The sequence below is a fragment of the Sciurus carolinensis genome, chromosome 3 (genome assembly GCF_902686445.1).
Source record: "Sciurus carolinensis chromosome 3, mSciCar1.2, whole genome shotgun sequence".
Lineage (NCBI taxonomy): Eukaryota > Metazoa > Chordata > Mammalia > Rodentia > Sciuridae > Sciurus > Sciurus carolinensis.
The window spans coordinates 156,340,476-156,365,534 of record NC_062215.1 but is presented as its reverse complement, the minus strand read 5'-3'; the positions used below and the strand labels follow the sequence as shown (position 1 = coordinate 156,365,534).

At 39.1% G+C, this 25,059-nt stretch overlaps 1 protein-coding gene across 7 annotated transcripts in view; it reads right to left on the bottom strand.

Annotated features, from left to right (window-relative positions):
* The window catches only part of Unc80 (unc-80 homolog, NALCN channel complex subunit), a 206,871-nt gene extending 182,777 nt beyond the window's left edge, over window positions 1-24,094 (bottom strand). For all 7 annotated transcript variants that reach the window (XM_047544569.1, XM_047544573.1, XM_047544570.1 and 4 more), the window contains exons 1-7: window positions 23,937-24,094; window positions 22,921-22,969; window positions 19,883-20,039; window positions 18,738-19,039; window positions 9,431-9,554; window positions 6,746-6,819; window positions 4,185-4,324 (exon numbers count right to left, since the gene is read on the bottom strand). In XM_047544569.1, the coding sequence (XP_047400525.1) occupies window positions 4,185-4,324; window positions 6,746-6,819; window positions 9,431-9,554; window positions 18,738-19,039; window positions 19,883-20,039; window positions 22,921-22,969; window positions 23,937-24,028 (938 nt within the window). In that variant the 5' untranslated portion in view covers window positions 24,029-24,094. The remainder of the gene's footprint in view (window positions 1-4,184; window positions 4,325-6,745; window positions 6,820-9,430; window positions 9,555-18,737; window positions 19,040-19,882; window positions 20,040-22,920; window positions 22,970-23,936) is intronic.
* Between the last annotated feature and the right edge of the window lie 965 nt (window positions 24,095-25,059).

Below are 25,059 nucleotides of genomic sequence, written 5' to 3'. Positions count from 1 at the left end.
CTTTGTTTCGTCACGTATAGGGTTGAAGATGTGGAGGGAAGTTCCTTCTCTCCTTAGTTTTCCTAATCTTATGAAAATGAATGAGTGCAGTCTTGGGTGAAGTCATTTCCTGCATCTGTCCACAGAATCCTCTGATTCTTGCCCCAAACTCTGTTTAGGTGGTGAACTTCATTGATGGATTTGCATGAGTCTTCTATTGATATTTCCATTTTTACGTTTCTCTATGACCTTGAGGTGTAACAGTAGTTCGTTTATTTGGTACCTTGGTATTTTACAAGTTTTTTTAGAAATAGGAGACCATTGCTAGAAGAGTTTGTCTTAGGACTGCCTTCACACAGTTCCACAGATTCTTATTCATTGTACTTTTGTCCTGATTTGTTTCTAAGGTTCTTAAAATTTCTGTACAGACTTTTTTCTGCAATTCTTTTCTCTTTCAAGTGTGTAGTGTTTAATGTCCTGTTGTAGGGGCTAGAATTTTTTTCTTGTCATTGGTTTCTAATCGCAATCCATTTTTATCTAACAAATTCAAAGAGGTCCCTGTCCTTATTTGTTTGGGCTAACATTAGCTTTATCCCCTAAACTTTGATATCTTTTATGGATATCCAAAGTGCTGTGAGTAAAAAGCAAATTGTCCAGTCAATACATGAAAAGTTTTATGAATACTTTTAAGGGCCTTTCAATTAATAATCTGGATTATTTTTTCTACCGAATTTTTATTCCAATTAGTGTAATTCTCATTTTCCAGAGTTTCCTTTGGTTCCTTTTTACAATATCACTTCATTAAAAACAATCAAATTTAAAAGAATTGAAAATATACTCGGTGTTTCCCTTAAGCACAATGAACTTAAACTAGAAACAGTGAGAGTCCAAAAATATCCAAGACCTTAGAAAGTAAGCACACTTCCAGGTAACCTATGGGTCAAAGAAGTTTAAGAGATGGATCAAGTGAATGTTTATTGGGTCACTGGGCATGAGGAATTTGCAGGACCATATTTGCTTAATGATATGCACTTCATCAACAAGCCAGGAAGTCCCATGACTGCATGGATTGATGTAGTATTATCACATGACAAAATCCAACACCAGTGGATAAGAAAGCCCCAAGTGGGGTGAGAAAGTGCTATGAGTTAAATTATATGCCCCAGATCATTTGCTTAAGTTCTAAACCCAACCCTAGGTATAAGTGGTTATTTTTTTTTTCTTGAAATGGCTAGATTATGATGTAATTACCTAAGATGGGGTCATAAAGGAGTAGGTGAAGCTCTTGCTTCAGTATGACTTGTGTCCTTATAAGGCAAGCAGGACATGCTGCTCATTGAGTGGCCCTTTTGTCCTTGTGAGGAGAGCAGGATGGCCTGCTGGTTCAACGGGATCCTCATAGGGAGAGTAGGGTAAGCGGCTCATTCAATCCATCTTATGTCCTGTTAAGGAGAGCCAGGCAAGCTTATCTTTTCTCCTAGTTGATTTTTGAAGTGAAATATTGGACTTTCCAACCCTCTCATTTTAGGAATGTTCTACATCTATTTCTGTGCAGTTTTCCCAAAACAATCCCTTTAACATGAGCAAGAGAAACAACTGTGTTGTGAACTTGTAGCAGCTTAAGTTCAGCAACATGGAGAAAGCTGTTCTTGAACATCTCCAATCCCAACTCCCTCAGCTACTGACATCACAATGGAACACACATGCATTGTGTGTGGAATCAAGGCAGAGGTGGCCTCTGAGGGCCTGTGTACCTCAGCATGGAGAACAAGCTTTTAGACATATTCGGGGCCATCAGTGTCCCACAGTCCATTTTCAAAGAAAAACATTCTCTTCTGAATTCTGGAGCCCTTAGTGGCAATGCTCAAGCAGTTCAATGTTACTAGAGCATCAGAGAGATGATATGAGATTGGATTGCTATTGGCGTAGAGTTCCTTCCACATTCATTTGTAATTGCATTGACAAAGAATAATTATATTATATATCAATGGCATACAATGTGATTTTTTTGATGTCCATTTACATTGTGGAATTATTATAGTATGCTAATTAGCAAATCCATCAATTCACATATCTGTCTTTGTGTGTATGTGATAAAAACATTTTACATCAACCCTTTTAGTAATTTTGAAATATTCAATACATTATTATGTATTAAAATAATAAACTACTGCTCTGTGCAAGAAATCACTAAAGCCTATTCCTCCTCTCCTCCTGAAATCTTGTATCCTTTGATCAACATCACCCATTTTCCCAACCAAACCCTGTCCCAGCCCCTGGTAATCACCATTCAACTTTCCACGTCTATGAGTTCAACATTTTTAGTTCCACATATATGTGATTTTTAAGTACTCATTATTACCATTGACCTGGGACGTAAATGAGTGGATAAGCAAAATCGATCCCACTTACGCAATCAAGGTTGCTCTAAAATTTCATATTCTCACCCAGCACATGCTTTTAAAGTTTAAATAAAGATGCAAAGATAAACACACTCTTTGCATATTATTTTTTAAGTACAACATGGTAGTTTTGGGGTTAAAAACAAAATTGCACTTATAGTGCTCCATGTTTTCAATAATTTGAAGATCTTTTGAAAACACTGTACACATGCAACTTGGATTTGGTGCTAGATGGAGGCAGATCATTCAAAAATTATCAGATGAAAAGGTAAGCTAGACACTGGGAAGAAATATCTGTGAATCTTTTTTTTTTTTTGAGAAAGGATTTATATCCAGATATATAAACAACTCTTAAAACTCAATAAGACGACAACCCAGTTAAAATGTTGGCAAAAGTTTTGAATAGATGCTCCATCAAAGAAGATCTCTGAATAGTTAATAGGCACAGTAAGATATACTTAACATCATTAGTCATTAAGGAAAAGTAAACAAAACCACAGTCAGATCCCGTTTCACAGCCATTTAAATAACTATAATAAAAAAGACAGACAATAACAGATGTTCCCAAGGACATGGATGCACAAACTCTCAGAAGTTGCTGGGAAGATGTTAAATGATGCAGCCATTCTAGAAAACAGTTTGGTGGTTTTTTTAATTAAACATGAATTTGCCCCATACAATCCAACAATTCTACTCAGGACTATCCACCCAATAGAATTAAAAACATAAAGATGTAAGTGAATGTTCATATGAGTAATATTCATAATAGACAAAATGTGGAAACAACCAAAATATTCACCAACAGATGAACAAAGAAAATGTGATAGATTCATATAATGGAATATTATTCAGCAATAAAAAGAAATGGTTTACAGACCCTGGCAATGATATGAATAAACCTTAAAAACATATGGTAAGTGAAGGAAGTCAGATGCAAAAAACCAGAAACTATATTATTCCATGTATATTAACAGTCTAGAAATGTAACCCAAAACAGATGGAAAGTATAATAGGTGTGGGAATGGGAGTGATTGTAAGTAGATACAAAGGACATTTTTGGGTGATTAAAAGTTTTTAAAATTGGATTGTGGTGATAGTTTTGTAAATTTATAAAAGTCATTAAACTACAAGCTTAAAACAGGTGAATTTTATGGTATAGAAATTATATTTCAACAATGCTATTTTTAAATGCCTACTTTTAAAATACTACCCACTAGACTATAACTTCATTTGGGAGTAGAGACATACAAATGGTCTTAGGGACTCTTGTCCCTTAGGTGAAGTGGCAAATTTCATGAATCCAGGGGTCCATACTTTTCAGGGTGAAGATCCTGGTGAAGTGTAAACAAGTTCACTATGCACACAAAATAAGAGTGGCAGGGTTGGAATGTTTGCAAAGAGCAGATTTTATTCTTCCCACATACTTTAGCCTCTTTCAATATAAGGATCTGCTGGAATAAAGTATCCTTATACATTAAAGCAGATCCTTTAACATCTCTGCAACATAATCTTTTGATAGCATCATTGGCATTTCTGCACATAAACATTTAAAATAGCATCTAATTCAGACATCTCATTAAATCAGACATGTCTTCCCACTTCCACCCTGGTTAGCTTAAACTCGAGACATTCATATCACATTTCTGCAATTAATAATCTAATTATACCTTCGCCAAGAATATGTATATGCAAAGCATGCACATACATATTTTAAAGAACAGAGGCTATGAAAGTAGCTAAAAATGCACATTTAATTTCTGGTAACCAGGAATACATTTTGTCTCTAACATTGCAATCATGTACCTGGAATGTGATGGGCCTCTTTCCTGGGAAGTTTGGGAGGAAAGGCTTCCATCAAAGGAGTTTCCTCGGTGGCAGCCCGAAATGGTGGCTTTGGGTGAGATGGAATCCGACTGCAAAGTTTCACAGACCACCTGGAGTCCCTTTTGGAGGTAGAGAGAGCATATTAGGGTTTTTTCTTTCTTTTTTTTTTTTTTCCCTTCATATATATCCTCTAGAATCACCGCCTATATTACATCCATAGGCTCTTTTCATCAAAACTAATTATAATGTCATAGACAAAGGATTTGGGGTCTAAAAGGAAATGGAAAGAGATTTCTAGAGAGCAGCTCTGTCATTCCAAGCATTAGGCTAAGTACTTTCATATATTTTAATTCATTTTGCCCTTGATTCCTTTCTTTTTCACCTTTATATCCAAAATCAGTAGGAGATTTATGAACCGGACAATTCATCAGATACACTCATACTGAGAACTGAATGGCAGTGTGAGGCTAAAGACCAGCACCAATTTAGCAGGAAGTAATCACATTAAAGCCAGCATGTGAGAATAAAGTGCAAAGTCCCCATTTTTTCATTATTCATCAGAGGGAGATGCAATACATTTTTCAATTGTATATACTAACAATTATTCTGATTTTTAAGTATACACCCAGAAATTTTAATTACACTTAGCTGATAAATTTAATCTGAGATATTGATCCATAGGTTACAGATTAAATTCTTTGCTAAAGTATGAAGACCCTCAAATATCTATAGTAGTTTAGTCCTTATACTTTCTATTTTCATACACAAATGAAGCCATCATTTAATCACAATTTATAGAAAAACAAATACAGCTAGAAATTTCATGAAATGAGTCCTCTGAACTCGATCACATGATCCGTTAGCATGGGTACACTGTATATACGCTGTATGTGTGCTTCACATAAAAATCTGAGTAGGTAGTTAAAGTGGCAGTCAGGTTATAAGGTCCTGGATTTGAAGGGTGGTAGTGGGTTTAGAAAATAAAGTGCACATCTTAGTAACATAATGAAAGGAAATACTATGACTCAGCAAGAGATCAGAAGGATTTAGTAGAAACAGTATGAGATTTCCATATTTCACTGTAGTTAAGATAAAAAATTATGACACTTATTATTTTATGCACCATTGAGTTAAAAAAAGTACCCTGTTATAAATTAGGACACTTGACTTATTATCAGTGAGGCCTTCCATAGTATACTTATTGAAAGAGTTATTTTAGACTTAGGTAGGCATAGAGTTTTATTACATATCCATCCTACGTATACATGAAAGGAGTGTATACGTGAAATAAGCTGGTGGAGGTATTCCTAACATTTCTTCATATTTAGAATTTTTAACTCAGAGTTGTTTATATTTTTTCCAAAGAATAACTTTCTGTGTCGAGATGTGTTATTTTGTAGAAGTGTCATTTCTCAAGAGCGAACCTGATTCCCTCTGACATTCTTGCAAGTCACTGACTCCACTGCTGCAGATTTCAGTGCTAGAAATGACCAAATTCAGGAGGCACAAGATTGACAATCATATTAAGACTGCCACCAGGCAGGGAGATCTTAAGAGGCCAAAGATTGTCAAGTACACTCAATTTTAAAGATGTTAAATGTGAAAAATACATAAACGTTAAAGCATATAAATCAGCGTAAGAAAGTGTTCAGTAAATGGCAGATATACTAGGATATCAACATTTCCAGCTTAGAGAGTAAGAAGGATCATGATATTCCTGATGGTAATACATCTGTTGAAAAGAGGATCCAATTTCTGTGGAAGGCAGCAAGTTGCACTTTGAACATGTTGAAATGAAAGTGAAGGCAGGTCAACTAATGAAATGCTACATTAATAGCAGTATACATTTCCCTGTGGCTTTCATTTCCCTGGCCTTCATTTCTCTCTTACACAAACCCAATGTGACAAATTTTCATTGAATGACATTGTTTTATCTTGCATCTTCTGTTTATGTGGGTAAGTTCCGACTTTTCATTAAACTTCAGATTCCGTAAGGGGAAGGGCTGTATCTTCTCTCTCCTTCCTACTCCCTCCTCTCAACCCCCTGAGACACTATTAAGGCTACATTAGAGTTACCTAATAAACATTACAGGATTCAATAATTGAGAACAAGATGATACTTTATTTAATGTGAGATGAATAATGATAAGAGGGTTACATCCCAGCCAGTGAGATAAAGCACTACTTATCACATGCTAATCATTGAGATAAAACACAAGTCATACAATGTCTTTCTTCAGCACTTCTTCATTTTGGGGAGATGCATAAAATTGATTTTCATACTTGGCTGACAGAAAACCAGAGGCTGTTAAAAGTTTCACATAGGGCTGGGGATATAGCTCAGTTGGTAGAGTGCTTGCCTTGCAAGCACAAGGCCCTGGGTTCAATCCCCAGCATCACAAAAAAAAAAAAAAAAAAAAAGTTTCACATTTAGGAAGGAGGGCTCTGAGCTCAGTAGTATGATTCTAGAACTTAAGTCTTACCCTCCACAGTACACCATACCAGAGTTCCTTTTTCCCGCTCTATTGCCATAAACTAACCTCTCGGTGTCTTGTCTCTTGATTTGGTGATTCACAGGTCAGACTCTGACTGTTTACAGGAGAACTTCTTTTGGCTGGAAAGATGAAATAAATTCCATCATGAATTTTATAAGGTTTTAAGTTCATTTTATTTCATAAATTCTTTTCATTTTCAAGTAAAAAGCCAATTTAATAGATCGTCACCTTCAAAGAAGCTGTTTAATAAGACGTGTAAGAGAAATAAGGAATTCAAAAAATCTTAGCACTTCTAGGTTATCAAGGACAACATTCATCTCCTTAGTTTAACTCAGATTATGATGCTAAGAAGTTGGCAATACTAAAAATAATAACAGATAACATCTACCTAGCACTTACTATCCACAAGTTCTGTTCTAGGGATTTTATATATATTAATTAATTTAGCCCTTTCAATAATCCTATAATACTGCTATAGAATCATACTCATTTTACAGATGAAGAAACTAAGGCATGGGAAGTTTAACTTGCCCAAGGTCACTAGACACTTACATGAAGGCTCCAGCCCAGGCTCTCTGACCCCAGAGCCTGTTTTAACCACCACATTAAGCTGCCCCTAAGGTAACAATCAAATCAGATACGTCTTCACCTTGGGATCAGGACCAATGGGAAACTAAGATGGCAGTATCTGACTTGAGTGGTGAGTAATCTGGTACTGAGAAGAAAGGGATCTGCCAAGGTCACAGGGTACCACTGCTTTTTCTGGTCATGCTGGCTAAACTAGTTTAATGCCTCTGATGCTGGCACCATTTCAAGAGCACAGCATCAGGCACAGGGGGAAAGAAAACAACCATGAGCATCATCCAGAAGCAAAGGCAGGGTGAGGTGAAGAGCCCAGATGTTCATGGAGGGGCAAGGTTTCTTAGTGATTTTTGTCTTTGTGTTAGGTGACCATTTGTGACTGTGGGGGACAGGGGGGACTGTTTCAGTGCTGGGGAATGAACGGAGGCCCTCGTGCATGTTAGACAAATGCCCTACCACTGAGCTACATCCTAGCCTCAAGTTACGTACTAATCATAGAGATGAGGCTGGGTGAGAGATGGTAGCTCAGTGACTGAGTACTTGCCTAGCATGTGTGAGATTTGATCCCCAGAACAGAAAAGAGAAGGACAGAACCCTAAATCTGAAGTGACTGTCCCATTCATAAAAGATAGTGATAGGAAGACTTAAAAAACATTAAAATCAAGTCTCCTTAACCAACATACTATAAAGATATGGCTTTTTCACTAATAAATTTGTTACACTGGAGCATATTTTATTATTTTTGCCTTATTTCTACTTTTTTTAGACTAAAAAAAAACCTCTTACATCTCTTCTATATTTACTCTCCAATTATTTGAATTCAAAGTAACCTTATTCTATACATAGACTCTGATGCTGATTTCTGGGTATGACACTTTTACTTATTTATTTCTTTGATGTTTGAAACTATGACAGACTGTCACTATTGAATTTGTATTTCCAACATTAATGTTTTGTATACATATAAGTTTTGGGATTAATCTACTTTTATAATTTGAAAAATTTAACTCTCCTTTTGAATGGTTATATTGACCACTAAAAGCATCTTACCAAACATATGAATAACATGGTACTCCTTGGTTATACAAATCCTTAACATATACTTTGCAAGACTCTGTTAAGTTATAGAGGGTAAATGTATACAAGAACATGCTTAGAATCTTCTTCCATTCATAGAGCTCTTTTACATGCCTAATCCTCCACTGTCTGCACAAAAATCTTAAGAGTTAACAAACTAGACATGTAAATGTGTATAAGATGTATGTATGTAAATATATATTTCTGTAGATTTGTCCACATAATTATTTTTGAAAAAATTTTTTTGTAGTTGTAGATGGACAGAGTGCCTTTGTTTTATTTGTTATGTGGTGCTAAGGGTCAGAAACAGTGCCTTACACATGCTAGGCAAGTGCTCTACCATTGAGCCACCACCCCAGATCCCACATAATTATTTTTAAAAGTTTTTACTTTTGTTGCTAAAAATAAGTTCGGAATAGAACGATGGAATTTTTTAATCACATACTATAAAACGGGCACTTTATGTGCATTCTCATTTACTGTTTGCTAAGATGTCCTATAAAGTGGCATTATCATCTCTATTTTACATTATTGGAGATAGGAAAGTTAGGTTAGACAGCCACAGCAAGAGACAGACTGGAGGGAAGTATGAGCTTCCATGCACTTTTCAGTCTATCCTGTTGTGCTCTGTCTGTAATTCAATAGCACTACCTCAGTAGATGACTTCTGAAGTGAAATGCTTTGCTAGCATCTACTTCATCTACCATGATGATGATAAAATAATAATTCTAATAAGAACTACTGCTTACTCATTCTCTATGGGCCAGGCAGTCACTGTGGTTTTAGAATGTCTTACATGTAGTAACCCGTTTATTCCTTATAATAATCCTGTAAGTACTATTAATATGATGCTTTAATTCCCATTTTACAGAACTGAGGCAAATGTCTTACCCAGGGTCACATAATAAAAGCATGAGTCCCTATTGGGTAAGAATACGCCCTATACTTGGGATACCTAGATAATCCCACTGAGAGATGTTCTTCTCAGCTTCTTAAGGGCAAAGCAACCCATCACCCTTACTTCTAAGTGAGAGGGATCTGCTAATACAGTCCCATTGTTGAGTCACGAACCTGTAATGATGTTCCGGATGGGTTTTACCAATGCTGTGAAGCCAGAGACCTCGGGCTGTCTGTGCTCCCACATCGGCTGCCATATAACAAGCCCACTGGCCAATCGGAAGGTGAGATCGGATTCCTGGGGACAGAAAATATCTCTGTCTAATAACTGGCTTGTAAAAGCTGGTTGGAGGGAACAATGCATTCACAAGATTATTTTCAGAATGGGTTGATTTGCCAGACTTTCTTAGGGTAAACCAATGACCCTAAACATTCATTGCAATCACTATGGAAATCACAGTCGTCCGCTTTATGCAAAATAAAAAAATTAATCAAGCTGTATCTTTGGGCAAAGCATGGAACATACAAATTACCATTCTGTGTTTGCAGTGATTTCAAAAGTCTTGGTGGATCTCTTCACTTGAGATTGTCATTATAATTCCTCTTAATTATTTAATTGTCCTCATTTTCCCCTGTGCGATATTCTTACATCTTGGCAATTTCGACTTTTCTGTTCTTGGGTCCAGCACTCCTTGCATTTTATGGAATCAGGTAAATATATGTAACTCTTTGTGGTGTGTTATTTTGCTCTCTTAACAATCTTTAATTCCTTGAGGTCAGGGACCGATCAAACAGCCTCCTTCCCTCCCACCCATCATCACAGCACTTAATACAGCATTAGGAATTGTGTGCACAATAGACAGTCAATAAATACTTGCCAAATTGGACTGGTTTTACAACCCCTGCTCACACGACTTATCTCTAATTAAACATTCTCTGCATTATTATTATGTTATTTCAAGAGGCTGAGGTATTTAAAATGTAATCTCATATTGTGTAAGTCCAAATATGTGGCGTTGTGAGAAAACAGCTCACACAACTCAGCCTCTCAAAGCAGCATGAAGATGGAGGCAGAGAATGTCATCACAGATTAATGAACACATCTGAGACCCAGGAATTCACTTAGGATCATGATGTATAATCCTGCCTTGCATATTGTGATTATTTGGGGAGTGTTGGGAGTGGTGATGGAGGATGGGAGAGCAGTTTCTGAGATCAGGAGTCTCTGATGCCCTCACGACTGTAGCATGCTGGGTTCCTGGGAGTGTTTCTATGCAAGGGCACAGGATGCCAAGCTACTGTAGCAATGCCCTGCATGAGAAGGCTCTGTTCAAGAGCCCTATCAGTTCTAACCTTGATCTCAGGCACACAGCTCCCAAGAAGAAAGGAATTCTTATACTAGATGACCACATTGTTTCACCAGCTCTGCTTCTCCAGTTCCTGCCTGCCTTATAGCAACTTTAAACAATGGACTTTCTTGAGAATTATACAAAGCTCCTGACCTTGCACTTTGCAACTGTGGATTGCAACTATGGAAAAGTTACATAGAATTTCCTAGTTTCTGTAACTTTCCTGAATACAAAGAATAATGCTTGCATAGTCTTTAACCTGATAATGAGACATATATAAATGAAGATTGTTGGCATAACTCTTTAGAGCTGCATCTCCATCAGAGAGCAGGCTCCACCTGATCCCAGCCTGATCTTTAAGATCTGTGTCTGTCAATCTTTATTTTCCAATCCCCCCTTCGCTTCTCTCCAGACCCCAGAGTTTGCTGGCTGGTCGCAACGGAAGTTTTTAAGACATGGACAGCCCAGATTTCACTTCCCTTCCCTACCCAGACCCACTAAATTAGAATCTCTGTAAGGTTTTCTAAAGTTCCTTGTGGTCTTACATGTAGCCATAGATGGAAACCACTGAGCTAGAAGGATACCTGGAAGATATTGGAAAAATAGAAAAGTGATTCTGCAAACAGTGAATCAATGTAGCTGAATGACAAGGAATCTTCAGCTGAAAAGATTGACAAAGTCCCTGAGCAAGTTCGCACACATGCAGTAGAGAAGGGGCACTTCTGCAAAACTGAAGACCAGGTACCATGAGCAGCTGAGCCTCAGCAGTGCCCACAGTGGAAAAGCCTCCAGGGTTCCCTGGGAAATTACTGGGACAGCTCATGAAGCATGTGGTGCAATTCATTCCACATTTATTCTACAGATATTTATAGAGCACATACTATGCAACTGGTACTATTCTAGGTCGTTGAATACAATGGAGAACAAAGCATGAAAAATATCCTGCTCACAGTGCAGAGGAGAAGTAAAGCTGGTAAAGAGCTATGTCAGGAAGACATCTTAAAAAGGCCTGGGAAAGCATAGCAATCCACGAAAGAGGACCAGCAAGTGCAAAGGCCCTAAATTTGCTGACTGTCAAGAAGCAACCAGTAAACTGTGGGTGTGGAGTTAAAAGAATGAGAGAAAAATGGTTAAAAAAAAAGTAAGATCAGAGAAATTCTCAAGTGTCAGATAATTTGTTGCCTAACAGGACATACTAAGAACTTCAGCAATTGCTGAGTAAGAAGGAAAGTCACTGAAGGGTTCTGAGTAACAGACTGATATGACTGGACATGTGTTTTAATAGGTTCACTCCAGCCATTGAGAATAGTTTGAGAAGGAGCATAGATGGAAAGACTATTTAGCAAGCTATTGTTATCATCCAGGAGAAGACGAACTAGGGTGCTAATAGATAATAAAACAAGAAATGGTAGATTCTGAACACATTTTGGAGGGACAGATATTTGCTAGCTGATAGTATGTAGAATGTGAGAGAGAAAGAGGTATCCAGGATTTGGGGCTTTGAAATTAAGGAAGATGGACAAGTTGGGGAAGAGCAGGTTTGGGGATTTCAGAATGATGTGTGAAGTTTGAGATGCCAGTTAGATTTTCAACTAGAGATACTAAGTAAGCAGCTAGAAACAAATGGGTCTGAAAGTTAGATGAGGGTAACCCATATTTCCTTGAAATGGCCCTAGGGAAGTCTGCATGATATTATCCAGCAAGCAGGGAATTACCATTAAGCAAAGCTTATCAGATTTTTCTCCAGAAATGCAGGAAGCCAAACCTCAAATGACCTGGTTTTAATGACATCTTAGCTTTTGAGTTCAGTCCTTGTCCATGATTTTCATAATATCAACATAAATAAATCAAGTGTGGTAAGTGTACACCTGTAATCCCAGCAGCTTGGGAGGCTGAGGCAGGAGAATCACAAGTTCAAAGCCAGCCTCAGCAATGTCCAGGCACTAAGCAACTCAGTGAGACTCTGTCTCTAAATAAAATACAAAATAGGGCTGAGGATGTGGTTCAGTGGTCAAGGGCCCCTGGGTTTGATCCATGGTATCTGCCCCCCCCCCACACACACAAATCAACACAAATAAAACTCTGAAGGACATTGCAACAGGAAGTGCTAAAATCTCTGGTATTAAAATTCCTTGTACTAAAGTTCTGACTTTTAGCGTACTGCATCTAACATCTGACACCTGGCATTCACTGACTGTAATAATTTTGTTTTCTTGATATAACCCCAACTAAACTGCATTTTTTTTGGGGGGGGGGTACCAGAGATTGAACCCAGGGTCACTTTACCACATAGCTACATTCCCAGGCCTATTTATTTTTTACTCTGACACAGGATCTCAGTTACCGAGGGACTCACTAATTTGCTGAGGCAGGCCTCAAATTTGCAATCCTCCTGCCTTAGCCTCCTGAGTAGCTTGGATCATAGGTATGTGCCACCACACATATGAAGACAAGTTAAGAACTTCTTCTGAACATTTCCCTTTGAGCATCAATACATAATTGTTGACTAAATGAAGATATTTTCACTTTCTCCAAATAACAGCAATTAAATCTTATCACTCTTCAGACTTGAATATCTAAAGCATCTATGGTCTCCTTTTGTGTTGGTGTATTCCTGTGTAAATTGTCTTAAGTTGGCTGAGTGCATAAATTCTGAGTCCCTAATTTTACTCTTTCATAGTCTCCTGTAGTGGGAATTCAAGGCTATGCATCCACACACAACCAGAAATTCAACACTTGGAGAAGATACTTTTCAATCATTCAAATAGTTTTGGAGCAGGTGGTCTAAAAAGGTCCTGAGAAAAGTCAGAAAGTGTAAACACTGGTGGGTGGAATCCACATCTCCACATTTCAGATGCTTTTTTGCTTTCCCTAAGGGTCTGTTTCCATGATATCATGAAGCCATTCTAAATGGTCTGACAGGTTGCTTAGAGAGACTTAACTGAGCAACTATTATTTTAAGTTCCATTTTAAAGTTGTTTACTTCACACAAAGGGATTTTGTTAGAATCCCCTTGAGGACTTGCATTTTGTTTAATTTCCTATTGTTTCTCCACTACTAGTGGCTAGATAGAGCATTCAAGTGTTCATTGAAAGGATGAGTGAATATTATAAAACCATGACAATACTGATACCACATTTTAAAAAGATTCTTTAACATTAATTTTTCACTGATAAGATTAATTTAGACTAAAAACAATCATACACTTGATGGGATTTTCAGATTACTGATTTTATGTGAACTATTTGAGCTGATTATAAATTTAAAGCAAATGAAAATACACATTGAGCCATACACTGTCTTACCAATGAATGAGTCACTTAGAATTATTTGCTGATTGGTGAATTCATTCATTCAACAAAGATTAAGTACCTACTAAACACAGATACTACATTAGCTACCAGAGGTACAATGACAATTCCTATCTGAGAGAGATAAAGAAGATGGTAATAAACAAATTAAGTACAACAGTAAACATGCCCCTAAAATATTATAGAAATAGAGGAAGAGTAGGTTGGATCTCTAATGATGTTCTAAAGAATAATTAGGAGTTTTCTAGGCAGGGGGGTAGAGTCTGAGGCTGAGAAAAGAACCTGCATGAGAAAAGACTTGAAGAGAACACTTATATTCTTAGGAGGCTCCAAACATCTGGAGCTCATGGGAGAGGTAGTTAGACACAGCATACAGGGCCCAGTGCACCAGACCTCATTACTAGAGTTTTACCCTCTGTATGTTGAGAAATCGACAAAATATTATAAGCATGTTGGGTGACATGGTCAGAGCTACACTTTAGATAGGTCATTTTGGTGTTGATGTTGGGTTTTATGAGCAAACCAGGAGACTGTGGATCCATGTAGAAAGAAAAAGTTCTAAGAAAGAGGTGACAGATAACAAAAGCTTAGGTTAAGATAGTATATAGGGATGAAGAAGATGTGATAAATCTGAAAAATATTTAGGGGACAAAATGAGGGGGACTGTGTGATTAGTGTAAAGTGCAGGTAAGAATTAGTAAGCAAAAGTAGTTTGAGTTTGTGTGAAGGATCTGAAATACAGAATATAGGGACCAGGGCTCACTCCAGGAAAAGTTTGAAATGCCCATAGATGAAGTCAGTTGAAAAATCTGGTCTAGAGGTCAAGAGAGGAGTCTGGCTTAGATATGCAGAATCACGTGATCTCATCCTATAAGACACAAATGGTAAATAAACCTGGTAGCGGGATCTTCCAAGGAAATGATAGAGTAAGAAGAGTGAGAAAGTCATTTGTGGTGGCATGCATGTAATATCAGCTACTCAGAAGACTGAGGCAGGAAGATCACAAGTTCAAGGTCAGTCTGGACAACTTAGAGAGACCCTGTCCTAAAATTTAAAAATAATTTTTAAAAGAAAAGGGCTCAGTGTATAGTGGTCCTGGGTTCAATCTGAAGAAGAAGAAGGAGGAGGAGGAGGAGGAGGAGGAGGAGATGATGATCCAGGATTCATCTCTGTAGAACCCCAATATTAAATGAACAGACAAAGGAGATGAGGTCTCAAAAAGACATGGAGCAGAAATAGGAATGCAAGGAGAATCAGCAGTGTGCACTATCATGAAGAGAATAGAAAACTGCAATGGTGGTTGCAATGAGGTTTAATGAAATAAGGACTGCAAAATGGAGATGAGGTTCAATAATTCAGGCCTTAGTGAAAAAAAAAAAAAAACTGCAGCACAGAAACATAAGAAAACTTTGTAGGAAGTCAAATGGAATTGGGTTTGAATTCTCTTTGGTTGTTAACAAGCCTATTATCTCTCTGAACTTCAGCTTTGGACACAAAGGTACTCACATCCGTGTGGGTGGTTGAAAATCGGAAACGATGTGTGAAAATTGCCTGCCAGGACATAGAGGCAAGCACAACAAGTGCCAGGGGTTGAGGGATAAACGGGAGGTAAGAATGAAGAGGCTCAGCCTTGTGCCTTGCCTGAACTTAAGCCTCCCAGGTTCCTCCATGAGGCTCAACCTACAACACTGCGTTGTAAGAGCTGAGTGGGGACTTGAAGGAGTACCATCAAGCAAAGGATTGACCTGTGTTCAGGGCCCGGGGTTGGAGAACAAAGGTCTGGAGAAGTACAAGCCTGGATGGTTGTGCACTTTCCCCAAAGCACACAGATGTCCGCAGTAAGGATAAAAAGGATGGTCTTGAGGTTGGAGTTTTGAAGGGCCAAGGATGTTAATGGTGTTGATGAGGGAAGAGCAGTTCACATGGGCTTATGATTGACATGGAAAGAAGATAGTTCCCAGCACAGCCTGGTGACCAGCAGACAGATGGTGTACAGAATTCCTTTCTGCTCACCTGCCTGGGGACACTTAGTGACACCTGGAGTAACCTGCAGTTGTTGTAACTCAGGGAGGAGGGGATGTTACTAGCATTTACTGAATAGAGTACTGATTCCATATATCCCACAATGCATGGGGTGGTGTCCCAGGGCAAGGCATTACCTCCAACATGCCAAGAGTGCCAAGACCCAGGAACCCTGATCTAGAGATTATATGTTCCCTAGCAACTTTGAAAAAAGCAAACACTTCTTTTTCAAATGGAAAAAGCCTTGCAGCAAAATTTATTGACTAACAGTTTTTATTATCCATAGTATCTAGAATAGTACTTCCCTCCTAGCAATGGCAAAATGATAAAACAACAACATACTAGGAATGTAGCTCATAATAATTATTTACTGTGTATCAGCCACTGTGCAATATTTGGTATGAGCTTTCTTACTCCTTTGTAGGTGCTCTGTGCTGAGGGTTACAGGTAAACTGTGGGAGTCTGGGGTAAGTTTTTCCAATTATCTGTAGTCTCCCCTGAAAGAGGCTCTCAATACCTCTTCTAACAATTCATGACACCAACAGCAAAAACAAACAAACAAACAAACAAGAAAACCAAAACTAACAGAAATAAAATACCAACAGCAAAACAACTAGCCTTTGTTATGACTTTCTGTGTGTCAGGCGCAATACTAGAACTTACTTAATTCTCACAATGCACCCATGAATGTATTCTTAAGTCAATTTATACTTGAGAAAACTGAGGTTAAATAAATTAATTGTTCAATATCACATGGTAGGAAGCAGCAAGCTCTGAATTCAAAGGCAGTTTTATCTTTCCAAAACGTGGACTTCTGCTATGCCTTCCAAATAAAATTATAACTACTCTGGGCATGCCTATTTTTCCAATGTGGGTGATATCTGTTGACACATGTGTGTTCAGGAGCAATGGGTTTTTCCGCTCTGTCCATTTTAAAGACTATGCACCCACATATACTTGCTGGCTTTAGCACTTGGATCAGCTGCTGATAATCACTTGGGTTTTCTCAGTGAATCAGTCATTAAACACTTATTGGGAGCCTCATATGCTAGCTACTAGTCTAGACACTGCAGACACAGTTGTGACCTGGACAAGTGGCATGCTTTCGCTCTAGGACCACTCAGGTGGGCATGATGGGCAGTAAACATGTACACAAACACTGGTGATAATTCCAGATAGTGACAAGTGCTATCAAAGGGGAAAAGGTGTGATATATACTGATGACACGAGAGTGGTCAGGGAAGAACTTTCAGAGGTGTTGATATTTGAATTGTGAGCAAATTGATAAGAAAATCATGCCATGTGAAAAATCTGAGTAGAGGGAGGGAATGGATGTTTTGAGCAGAAGGAAAAACCAGTGCAACCACCTGAAAACAGAAATGAGCCCATCGAGTTTGAGGTGAGCCTCCAGTAAGCAAAAAGGTTAGTGAACAAGAAAGAAACTAGTGAGGTGAAGGGAAAGAGGTCCAAGAGAGGGGCCAGTCCTCCAGGTTCCATGGGCCATGTGGACAGTCTCGTTTAAAGAGATGCGTTCCATTAAGGGTCCCTTTAAGTGACTTTTTAAATTTTTAAAATTCTTTTAAAAGATTTTTAAATGGTATATTAAAGATTTTAAAACAATTTGGTTTAATGATACAAAAAAATTTAGTATGTTTTATTGGTAATGTTGCTAGAGTATGTGTTGCTTTTGGGGAGTTTATAGGTAGTTTGAAACCCATTCCTACCAGCAATGGGACAGAGTCAATTGGAAGTGAACCTTTTTAGAGAAAACCAAAATGAGTAAAAAGACTGTCTAATCCATTCCCTTCATAGTGACTGTTAATGGTCACAACCCACTTCATGTATATGTTGCTATCTTGAATATCTATTCATTAATATCATAATATTCTATTGAAGATTAGTACAGTGCATTCCTTCTTGTACAGTACTTAGCTATAATATGGTACATGTGTCTTCACACAGATCCATGCTTTGTTGGAGGAATCAACAATTTCATACAGTTGGGGATTCAATAGGTTAAGTAACATCACTAGAAGCACACAGCTAGAGAGTGGTAGTGCACTGATTTCAAGTTATATTCTATTTCCATATCCAAGTAGTAGATGAACATAATTGTATTTTAAGATAATTGGTTTTCACGTAATCCTATATTTTGTATCTTATCCATTTAAAAATATTTTAAAATGCAATTCTTAGATTGTTCCTGTCAAAAAGTCCATAGCACATACAAATTTTAAACTTCAGTTTTAGACCCTGTATTGTAATAGAGGTAGTTACAAAATGTCGTAGAAATACAGAGAAGATTGGTGACAAAGCCTGCATGGAGAAGGTCCAAGGAGAAGCTTCATGCACATGGTAACACTGAAGTTGGGAGTTTGAAGGACCATGAAAGGAAGAGAGGAGGGAAAGGAGAGCAGAGCAAACAGCAAGAGCATATTCAGGGAATGGTTCCAGTAGCTCCCAAGGTTGCATAATGAGGGGGCCAACAGGAACTGGCAGTTGGTAAGTCAAGAAAGAAACAAGTTCGAGATCATGGTCTTATGTCCCATGTTTAATATGTCAGACATTATCTTGAGGCAGATGAAGAACTACTGAAGATTTATAAATAGGTAAGGGATATATGGAGATTAGTGCTTTTAAAGTAATGTGTAGAAGTTGAAACTAAAAATCAAACCTTCCATGCCTTGATTTGCTGTAAGATCACACAAAGACACGGACAACCAAATACGGCAATATCATGCGAAGCCCACTTCACCTCATCTCCCTCCCACCCATGCCTAATGCTTGCAAACTGCTCACCTTAATCCTATGAACCAGAGGAGCAAAGAGAAACACAAAGAGCTCCACAGTAGCCATGGAGTTCTGGAAGATCTTCCTGCGGTTGTTCTCCTCTTCATCATTGGAGCCGCTCTGGCAAGGCTGACCTGGAGAACCCTGGTTTTCAACCTGGTGGATGAAAGCGCTGCTGCTGCCACCCCAGCTGGAGCCTCGGTCTGTGCCCCCAAACCGCTCACTGTTGCAGTCCTGGGGGGCCTCTAGGAGCATCCAGTGCAGGGTGTGAAGAAGTTTTGTCTCAGCGACACCCAACTTATCCTGGTGGCCTGCATGGGACAACCACACAGCCAAGTAATAGTAAACTCTGACCAGAACAAGAGATACCAATCTTTGGTCTGGGAAGAATATCTCTACTGAGCTCTGCAGCTTGATTTCCCAGAAGACACTAGCATTTCTCTACACATCTAACAACGACCATTAGCAGGGTTCCTTCTTGTTTCGGGGGGCTTTCTTGCTGGCTGAAATCTCTGTAGAAGAGCATGTTATATCATGTAGGAAGAGCCTGCAATCATACCTCACCTATCAAATACCCAAACATATTTCCAAACAGGTAACATAGTGGTTAAAATGTAGACTGTAGCAATAATAACCATTCTATTTTAGACAACATGACCTAGAAAGGTCCCTCTATAGAGATATCATTTGAGCAGAGACCCAGATGAGGTCAGGGAATGGGATGGAGAAAAATGTGTACTCTTACATGAGATATGACTAGGACATACTGCCAGATAATTATCTTTCTGTACACACACACATACACACACACAGAACACTACAAAGTTGGAAAAACTTCTTGAGTAATCAAATTCATGTTAGTGGTTGCTTGAAAAATTAGGAGGTCAAAGAGGAAATCCCATAGGAAGGATTTATCTTGAGCAGATGAGAGTTGCTAGCTAAGAAAAATTAAAAATGAGTTAGTTCCCTCACTGGCAAAATTGAAATAATGATGGTACTGATGTGAGCAGAATTTTGACAATTAAATGAGATGACATGTGCACAGTGTATGGGATGATGACAACCACTCCATGCATGTTTGGTCTTTTTTTTTTTATAAGTATTGAACACAAGGACAGTGATACGCAATAGACGAGTAATGCAGGAGCACCAACCTAGCTTGTTCCGGTTTGAGAGCAGGGTTGCAGTGCAGTGGAGAACATGAGGCAAAGCAGCTTGTACCAGTTCCCATCTGGAAATGCTCTGGATGGCTTCAGAGAGGGCTGGAGAGAGGCCATGTAGCTTGTTTTCTACCAATACTCGTTCAAAGGACTGTAGATTAAAAAAAAAAAATGTGTAAAATAAGGAATTGGAGAGTCTGGTGGATAAAAAATTGCTATTAAGATACTATATAACTTAGAAGATACAAGTTACTGGACCAAATTCTTTAGGGTTCACTCACTTGCATCTCACACATATGTTGACCTACAGTGGCTCAGTCATGACTTCCTATTATCTACCCATTTGTAGGCTTTTGATCCAAAGATACGGCTTGAATTATTAAATGATCATCGTTTCTGTCAAAATAAGCTTCCTATAACAGAGACATGTTTAACCTTGTGAGATATTTGAACATAATATTTTATAAAATGTTCTGAGTCATCTGATGGGCCTGTCACAACTACACACCAAAATGAAGTGTGTTCCACAAAGGTGTCTTGAGAGACAGAATTTATGTGAATTTGTTCAACAGGTGCTAAGACACAACTCTTCCAAGCAATCTGATTTTGGGGTCACTGATTTATTCCATGTCCCTAGCAATGACCTGGCACAGAATACTCCTTAACCTAATACTGGAAACATCAAAAACACTTCATATCTGTTGAATAGAGAAGGAGTGAAAGAAGAAAAGGAGGAGGGATGAGAGAAGCCATCTTTGCTTTGCTGCTTATAAGTCTTCTATCCCTGCTGGGATGCTTTCAGAGATGAAATACCCTAGAACAAGTAACAAGTTTGATCTACTCAGCATTTTTGTTTGTTCCTTTATTTGTTTTTTGTTTTTGTTTTTGTTTTTCTGAGTACGGAGGAGGCATTACAAGGTGTTACAAGATATTGGGGAAAGTAAAGATATCAGATATTAGAATAACAATAAAGAATATGTAACTTCTAAGAACATGATTGGTGTTTGATACTCCACATGGTTAGAACATTGTGAAATTGTCTTGGAGAAGTATCATAATACAAGTCCCAAGTGTTTTTTTTTTTTTTTTTTTTTTTTGCAGTACTGGGGATCGAACTCAGGGCCTTGTGCAAGCATTCTACCAGCTGAGCTATCTTCCCAGACCAAGTCCCAAGTGTTCTAACTGAATTACTGAGGTTTTGATAAGGAGCACAATCATATGTGATATTTGTTTTCCTTGAAGAAATGAAATAAGGACCTTTACATATGCTGGTGATACAAATCCAACTACTTTGAAATTCCTCAGCTTAAGTATTCATTAAGGGTGAGTATGTTAGACACTAAAAGATTTTAAAGAATTTACATAGTCTAAAGAATACACTAAAGAGAAGGAGTTATGTACTTCATTTTATTCTTAAATGTTACTAATGTAATTTTTTATAATTTTTTTAAACCTTGGAAATTATTTTTCATATTGATGTTTATATATCTCTATCCCTATCTATTGACCCATCCAAAAATGTAACTTACCTATTGGATGTTTTGTAACTACATTAAAAATGTCAGTCGTGCCTTTGCCAAGAACAGAGAAAAATCATGGTTGGTTTAAACTACTATAATTGGCAGCATGGTTTTAAGGAAGCCTTAGAGATTTCAACTGTCAAATTATTCTAATGAGTCAGGTACAATAAGAAATTCCATTAATAGGTCCTTATAAGAAAGCTATATTTTAAAAGTATCTATGTGCCAACTTTGAAGGACAGGAGACTCAATAAAAAATATTTACTTGAGTATATGTGTGTCTATAACTCTCCAGTTGATTTCCACCATAAGTCTTGACTCTTCAGTGCTTCTCACCAGAAGGCCATTCATGTAGTTGTTTGTAAACATGCATGGCAATACCCAAAGGGATAGGCTTCTACTTTTATATTATAATATGTGAAATGTCAAGGTATTTGCAGGAGTACCACATTTTAAGGAAATCTGTTAAAATCTATTTCAATTTTGCTTAATGATTCCAAATCTTATTTTTCCCCTTTTATAAAATGGGAATTTGTAAGGATAGAGGATTCTCTTAGAATCTCAGGTCGAGTGTACATTGTGTAAGTATTTTTTAAAATATTTTTTAGTTGGACCTTCTTTTACTTATTTATATGTGGTTCTGATAATCAAACCAGTACGTTGCACATGCTAGGCAAGTGCTCTACCACTGAGCTACAACCCCAGTCCCTGTATAAATAGTAGTAGCATTATTTTCATTTATAATAATTTTATATTATCTCTCAGATTTCCAGAATGTATGCAAAACATAAAAGTACAGAAATGTCTATTATTTTGTTTAAGTGGCTCATGGCTATTCATAACATGAATGTCCACTATATAATAATCTGTTTTGTCAATTACCAATTTGACATTTTTTTTTTTTTTTTTTTTGCGGTACTGGGGATCGAACTCAGGGCTTTGTGCTTGCAAGACACACACTCTACCAGCTGAGCTATCTCCCCAGCCCCCAATTTGACTTTTCCCACGTGCCTTGCAAGGCCCTCCGGGCCTGGTTCTGTTGTCCCTTTCTTCCAGCATTCAGTTCCTCCTCACCCCCTCGGTTACATCCCCGATGGGTGTCAATGTCTTCTAGCTCAAGTTCTCCCTGCTCTTCCCTTGCTATGGTATTCCTCTCTCCCGTCCTTCATGTCTTTGCTCAAGCATAACATTAGTAATTAAGTCTTATCTACCCTCCCCTTATAAAAAACCACCATGGTGCTTCCCAGTCCTCTTTGTTGCTTATTTTTTTCCCTCCACAGTGCTATCACCCTCTGGCTTATTATATATGTATTTTATTTTCATATTTGTTTTTGGCCTGTCTGCCTCCCACCGCTCCATCCCAGCAGTAGAATCGTGTCTGGCACAGAGTAGGTGCTCAATAATATTTACCAAATGAGTTATTATGTGTAGTCAGTATGATTTAGTATTTCTTTGGGTTCAAATTACCATACAGAATATGGAAATAAACATTTAATGGTGAAAATCACATACCACACAAGAAGCTTCATATTGCTTCCCCAGTTTAGGCCTCAAAAATGCACTGAAAAATTAATAGAGATACTTATTATAAACATGAGCAAAATTATTATTAAAGCATCCTTATGACACATTTTTCAATGAACAAGACATGGAGCTATGAAACTCAAATTTCATGCTTCCTTATAGCTTGTTAATGAGCAGGTGTTGAACAGCTGAGGACACTTGCTTTTACACGTGTAATTCCGTATATGAAAAGATGTGAATTTCTACAATTTTCCAGATCCACTCTTATTCTCAAGACTTTTACCTAATCAGATTATAAATTGCCAGTGGTCAGAAGTGGTGCATCGCTCTTGTGCACAGTCATATTAAAAACTGAAAAACGAACACAGCTGTGGATCATGACTGCCAGGATCTAATTTCTTATCTGATAAATCTTATCTGATAAATTATAGTAAAAATAATAATAATAATAAAGAGGGGAACCTTCTTTGCTCTTTATTGGAATACGTTTCAGGCCTGTCCAAGGGGAAGAAATCCCTTATCAAAAACCATTTTTCTTCAGGGGCTTAACCCAGGGAGATTACGCCAGCTGAATCTGGGCAAAAATGGTTAACAAGTGGGCATAACAAATATCCACCAAACGGGAGCTGGAAAACAACAGGTCACCGAGATGGAATTACAGCCGGAGATGGAGGGGGAATTGGTCGCAGAGCACGACCAGTCATAATTATCTTCCTAGCCATCCACCCCTGCTTCCCAGACTCTCTGCCCTCCCACCCTCTAAATAATGTATATATTTATTCGAAAACTGCCAATCTGCTTGTCGTCAAACTTCACTGAAATATTTTTTTTTTTTAAATGCGTGTTTCTAAACCGGTGCAGAGGGCTGGCTTTCCAGCCCCAGAGAGGGAGCTGCAGGCTGTGGCGCGGCCTCAGCGGCAGCGGCGGTGGCGACGGCGGCGACCCCGCGGCCCCAGGAGCGCCCCAGCCCAGGGCGCCCGCGGCGCGCCCTCTGCGCCCCTCACCTGGTCTGGCGCCACAGGAAGGTCTGGATGGGCAGCGGGATGCCGCGGCCGCCGTCCTGCTCCTGGCCCTCGGAGCTCTTCCTCTTCACCATGATGGTGGCTCCCGGGAGTTCTACTGCAGGACCCAGCACCGGCTCCTCGCTAGCCGCCGCCTCCTCCTCCTCCCGCTGCTCCCCCCAACTCTCATCCCCTCCTTCCCCCAGGCAGAGCCGGCTCTCTCCGCCCTGGTCCCCCGTCTCTCTCCCCTTCCCCCACCCCTCCCCGTGCGTGGAACATGGCTGCGGGAGGAGGGGAGGGCTGGAGGCGCCGCCGAGCGGGGAGGGGGGCGCTCGGAGGAGCTGTCCGCCGCGCCGCCCCCGCGCCCGCTCCTTGCTTTCAGCACCTCCCACTGTGGACAGCGGCCCGCGCCGGGCGGCCCAGCCGGAGAAGCGAGTCGGGGGCAGGTTGAGCGACAGGGGGGAGGCCGAGAGAGTCCGCGCTCCGCATGGCACGCGCACGCCAGTCCCCTGCGCGGCCTCTTCAGCGTCCGGGATCCGGCTTCCCCCGCTCGGAGCTGCACCCCAGGAGTGTCCCCTGTCCTGCTTCCCAACCTCTGCAACCGAAGAGCTGTCACCGTCTGGGGAGGAGGAGCTTTGGAGAGCCGCAGAGCAGTCACTAGCCTGGCATCATTCGCACATCTAGCAAGGAGGTCAGGAGTCCACCCTCGGGGTTTAGCAGGAGCAACTCACGAAAATCACTGGAAGTGTAAACCAGGAAGGAAGGCAAGCTTGGCAAGTGCGAGGAAGACCGAAAGTTCTCTGGTGTGAGGATTTATTTTAAAATGGTAACCACAAGAAGTTAACCTTGCTTGTTTTGCCAGAGCAGAAATGCCGAGTCCCCGAACTAACCAGTTTGGGGTATCCGTTCATCGCAAATTGAGGAAGAACATTTGAATCAGGAAAATGTGGTTTACTTTAACCCATTAAATGCATTGGGGTGATCTCGTTCACTCCAGGGATGCCCGCCATTTTCCTTTAGTTTTAATAGTCAAATGTCTATGTAGTACATAGTTAGATTAGCTTTAGATGTACCATCTAGCAGTAAAAGTACAGGTAAGCTAATGTAGGGTAAATCAGTCTTACTA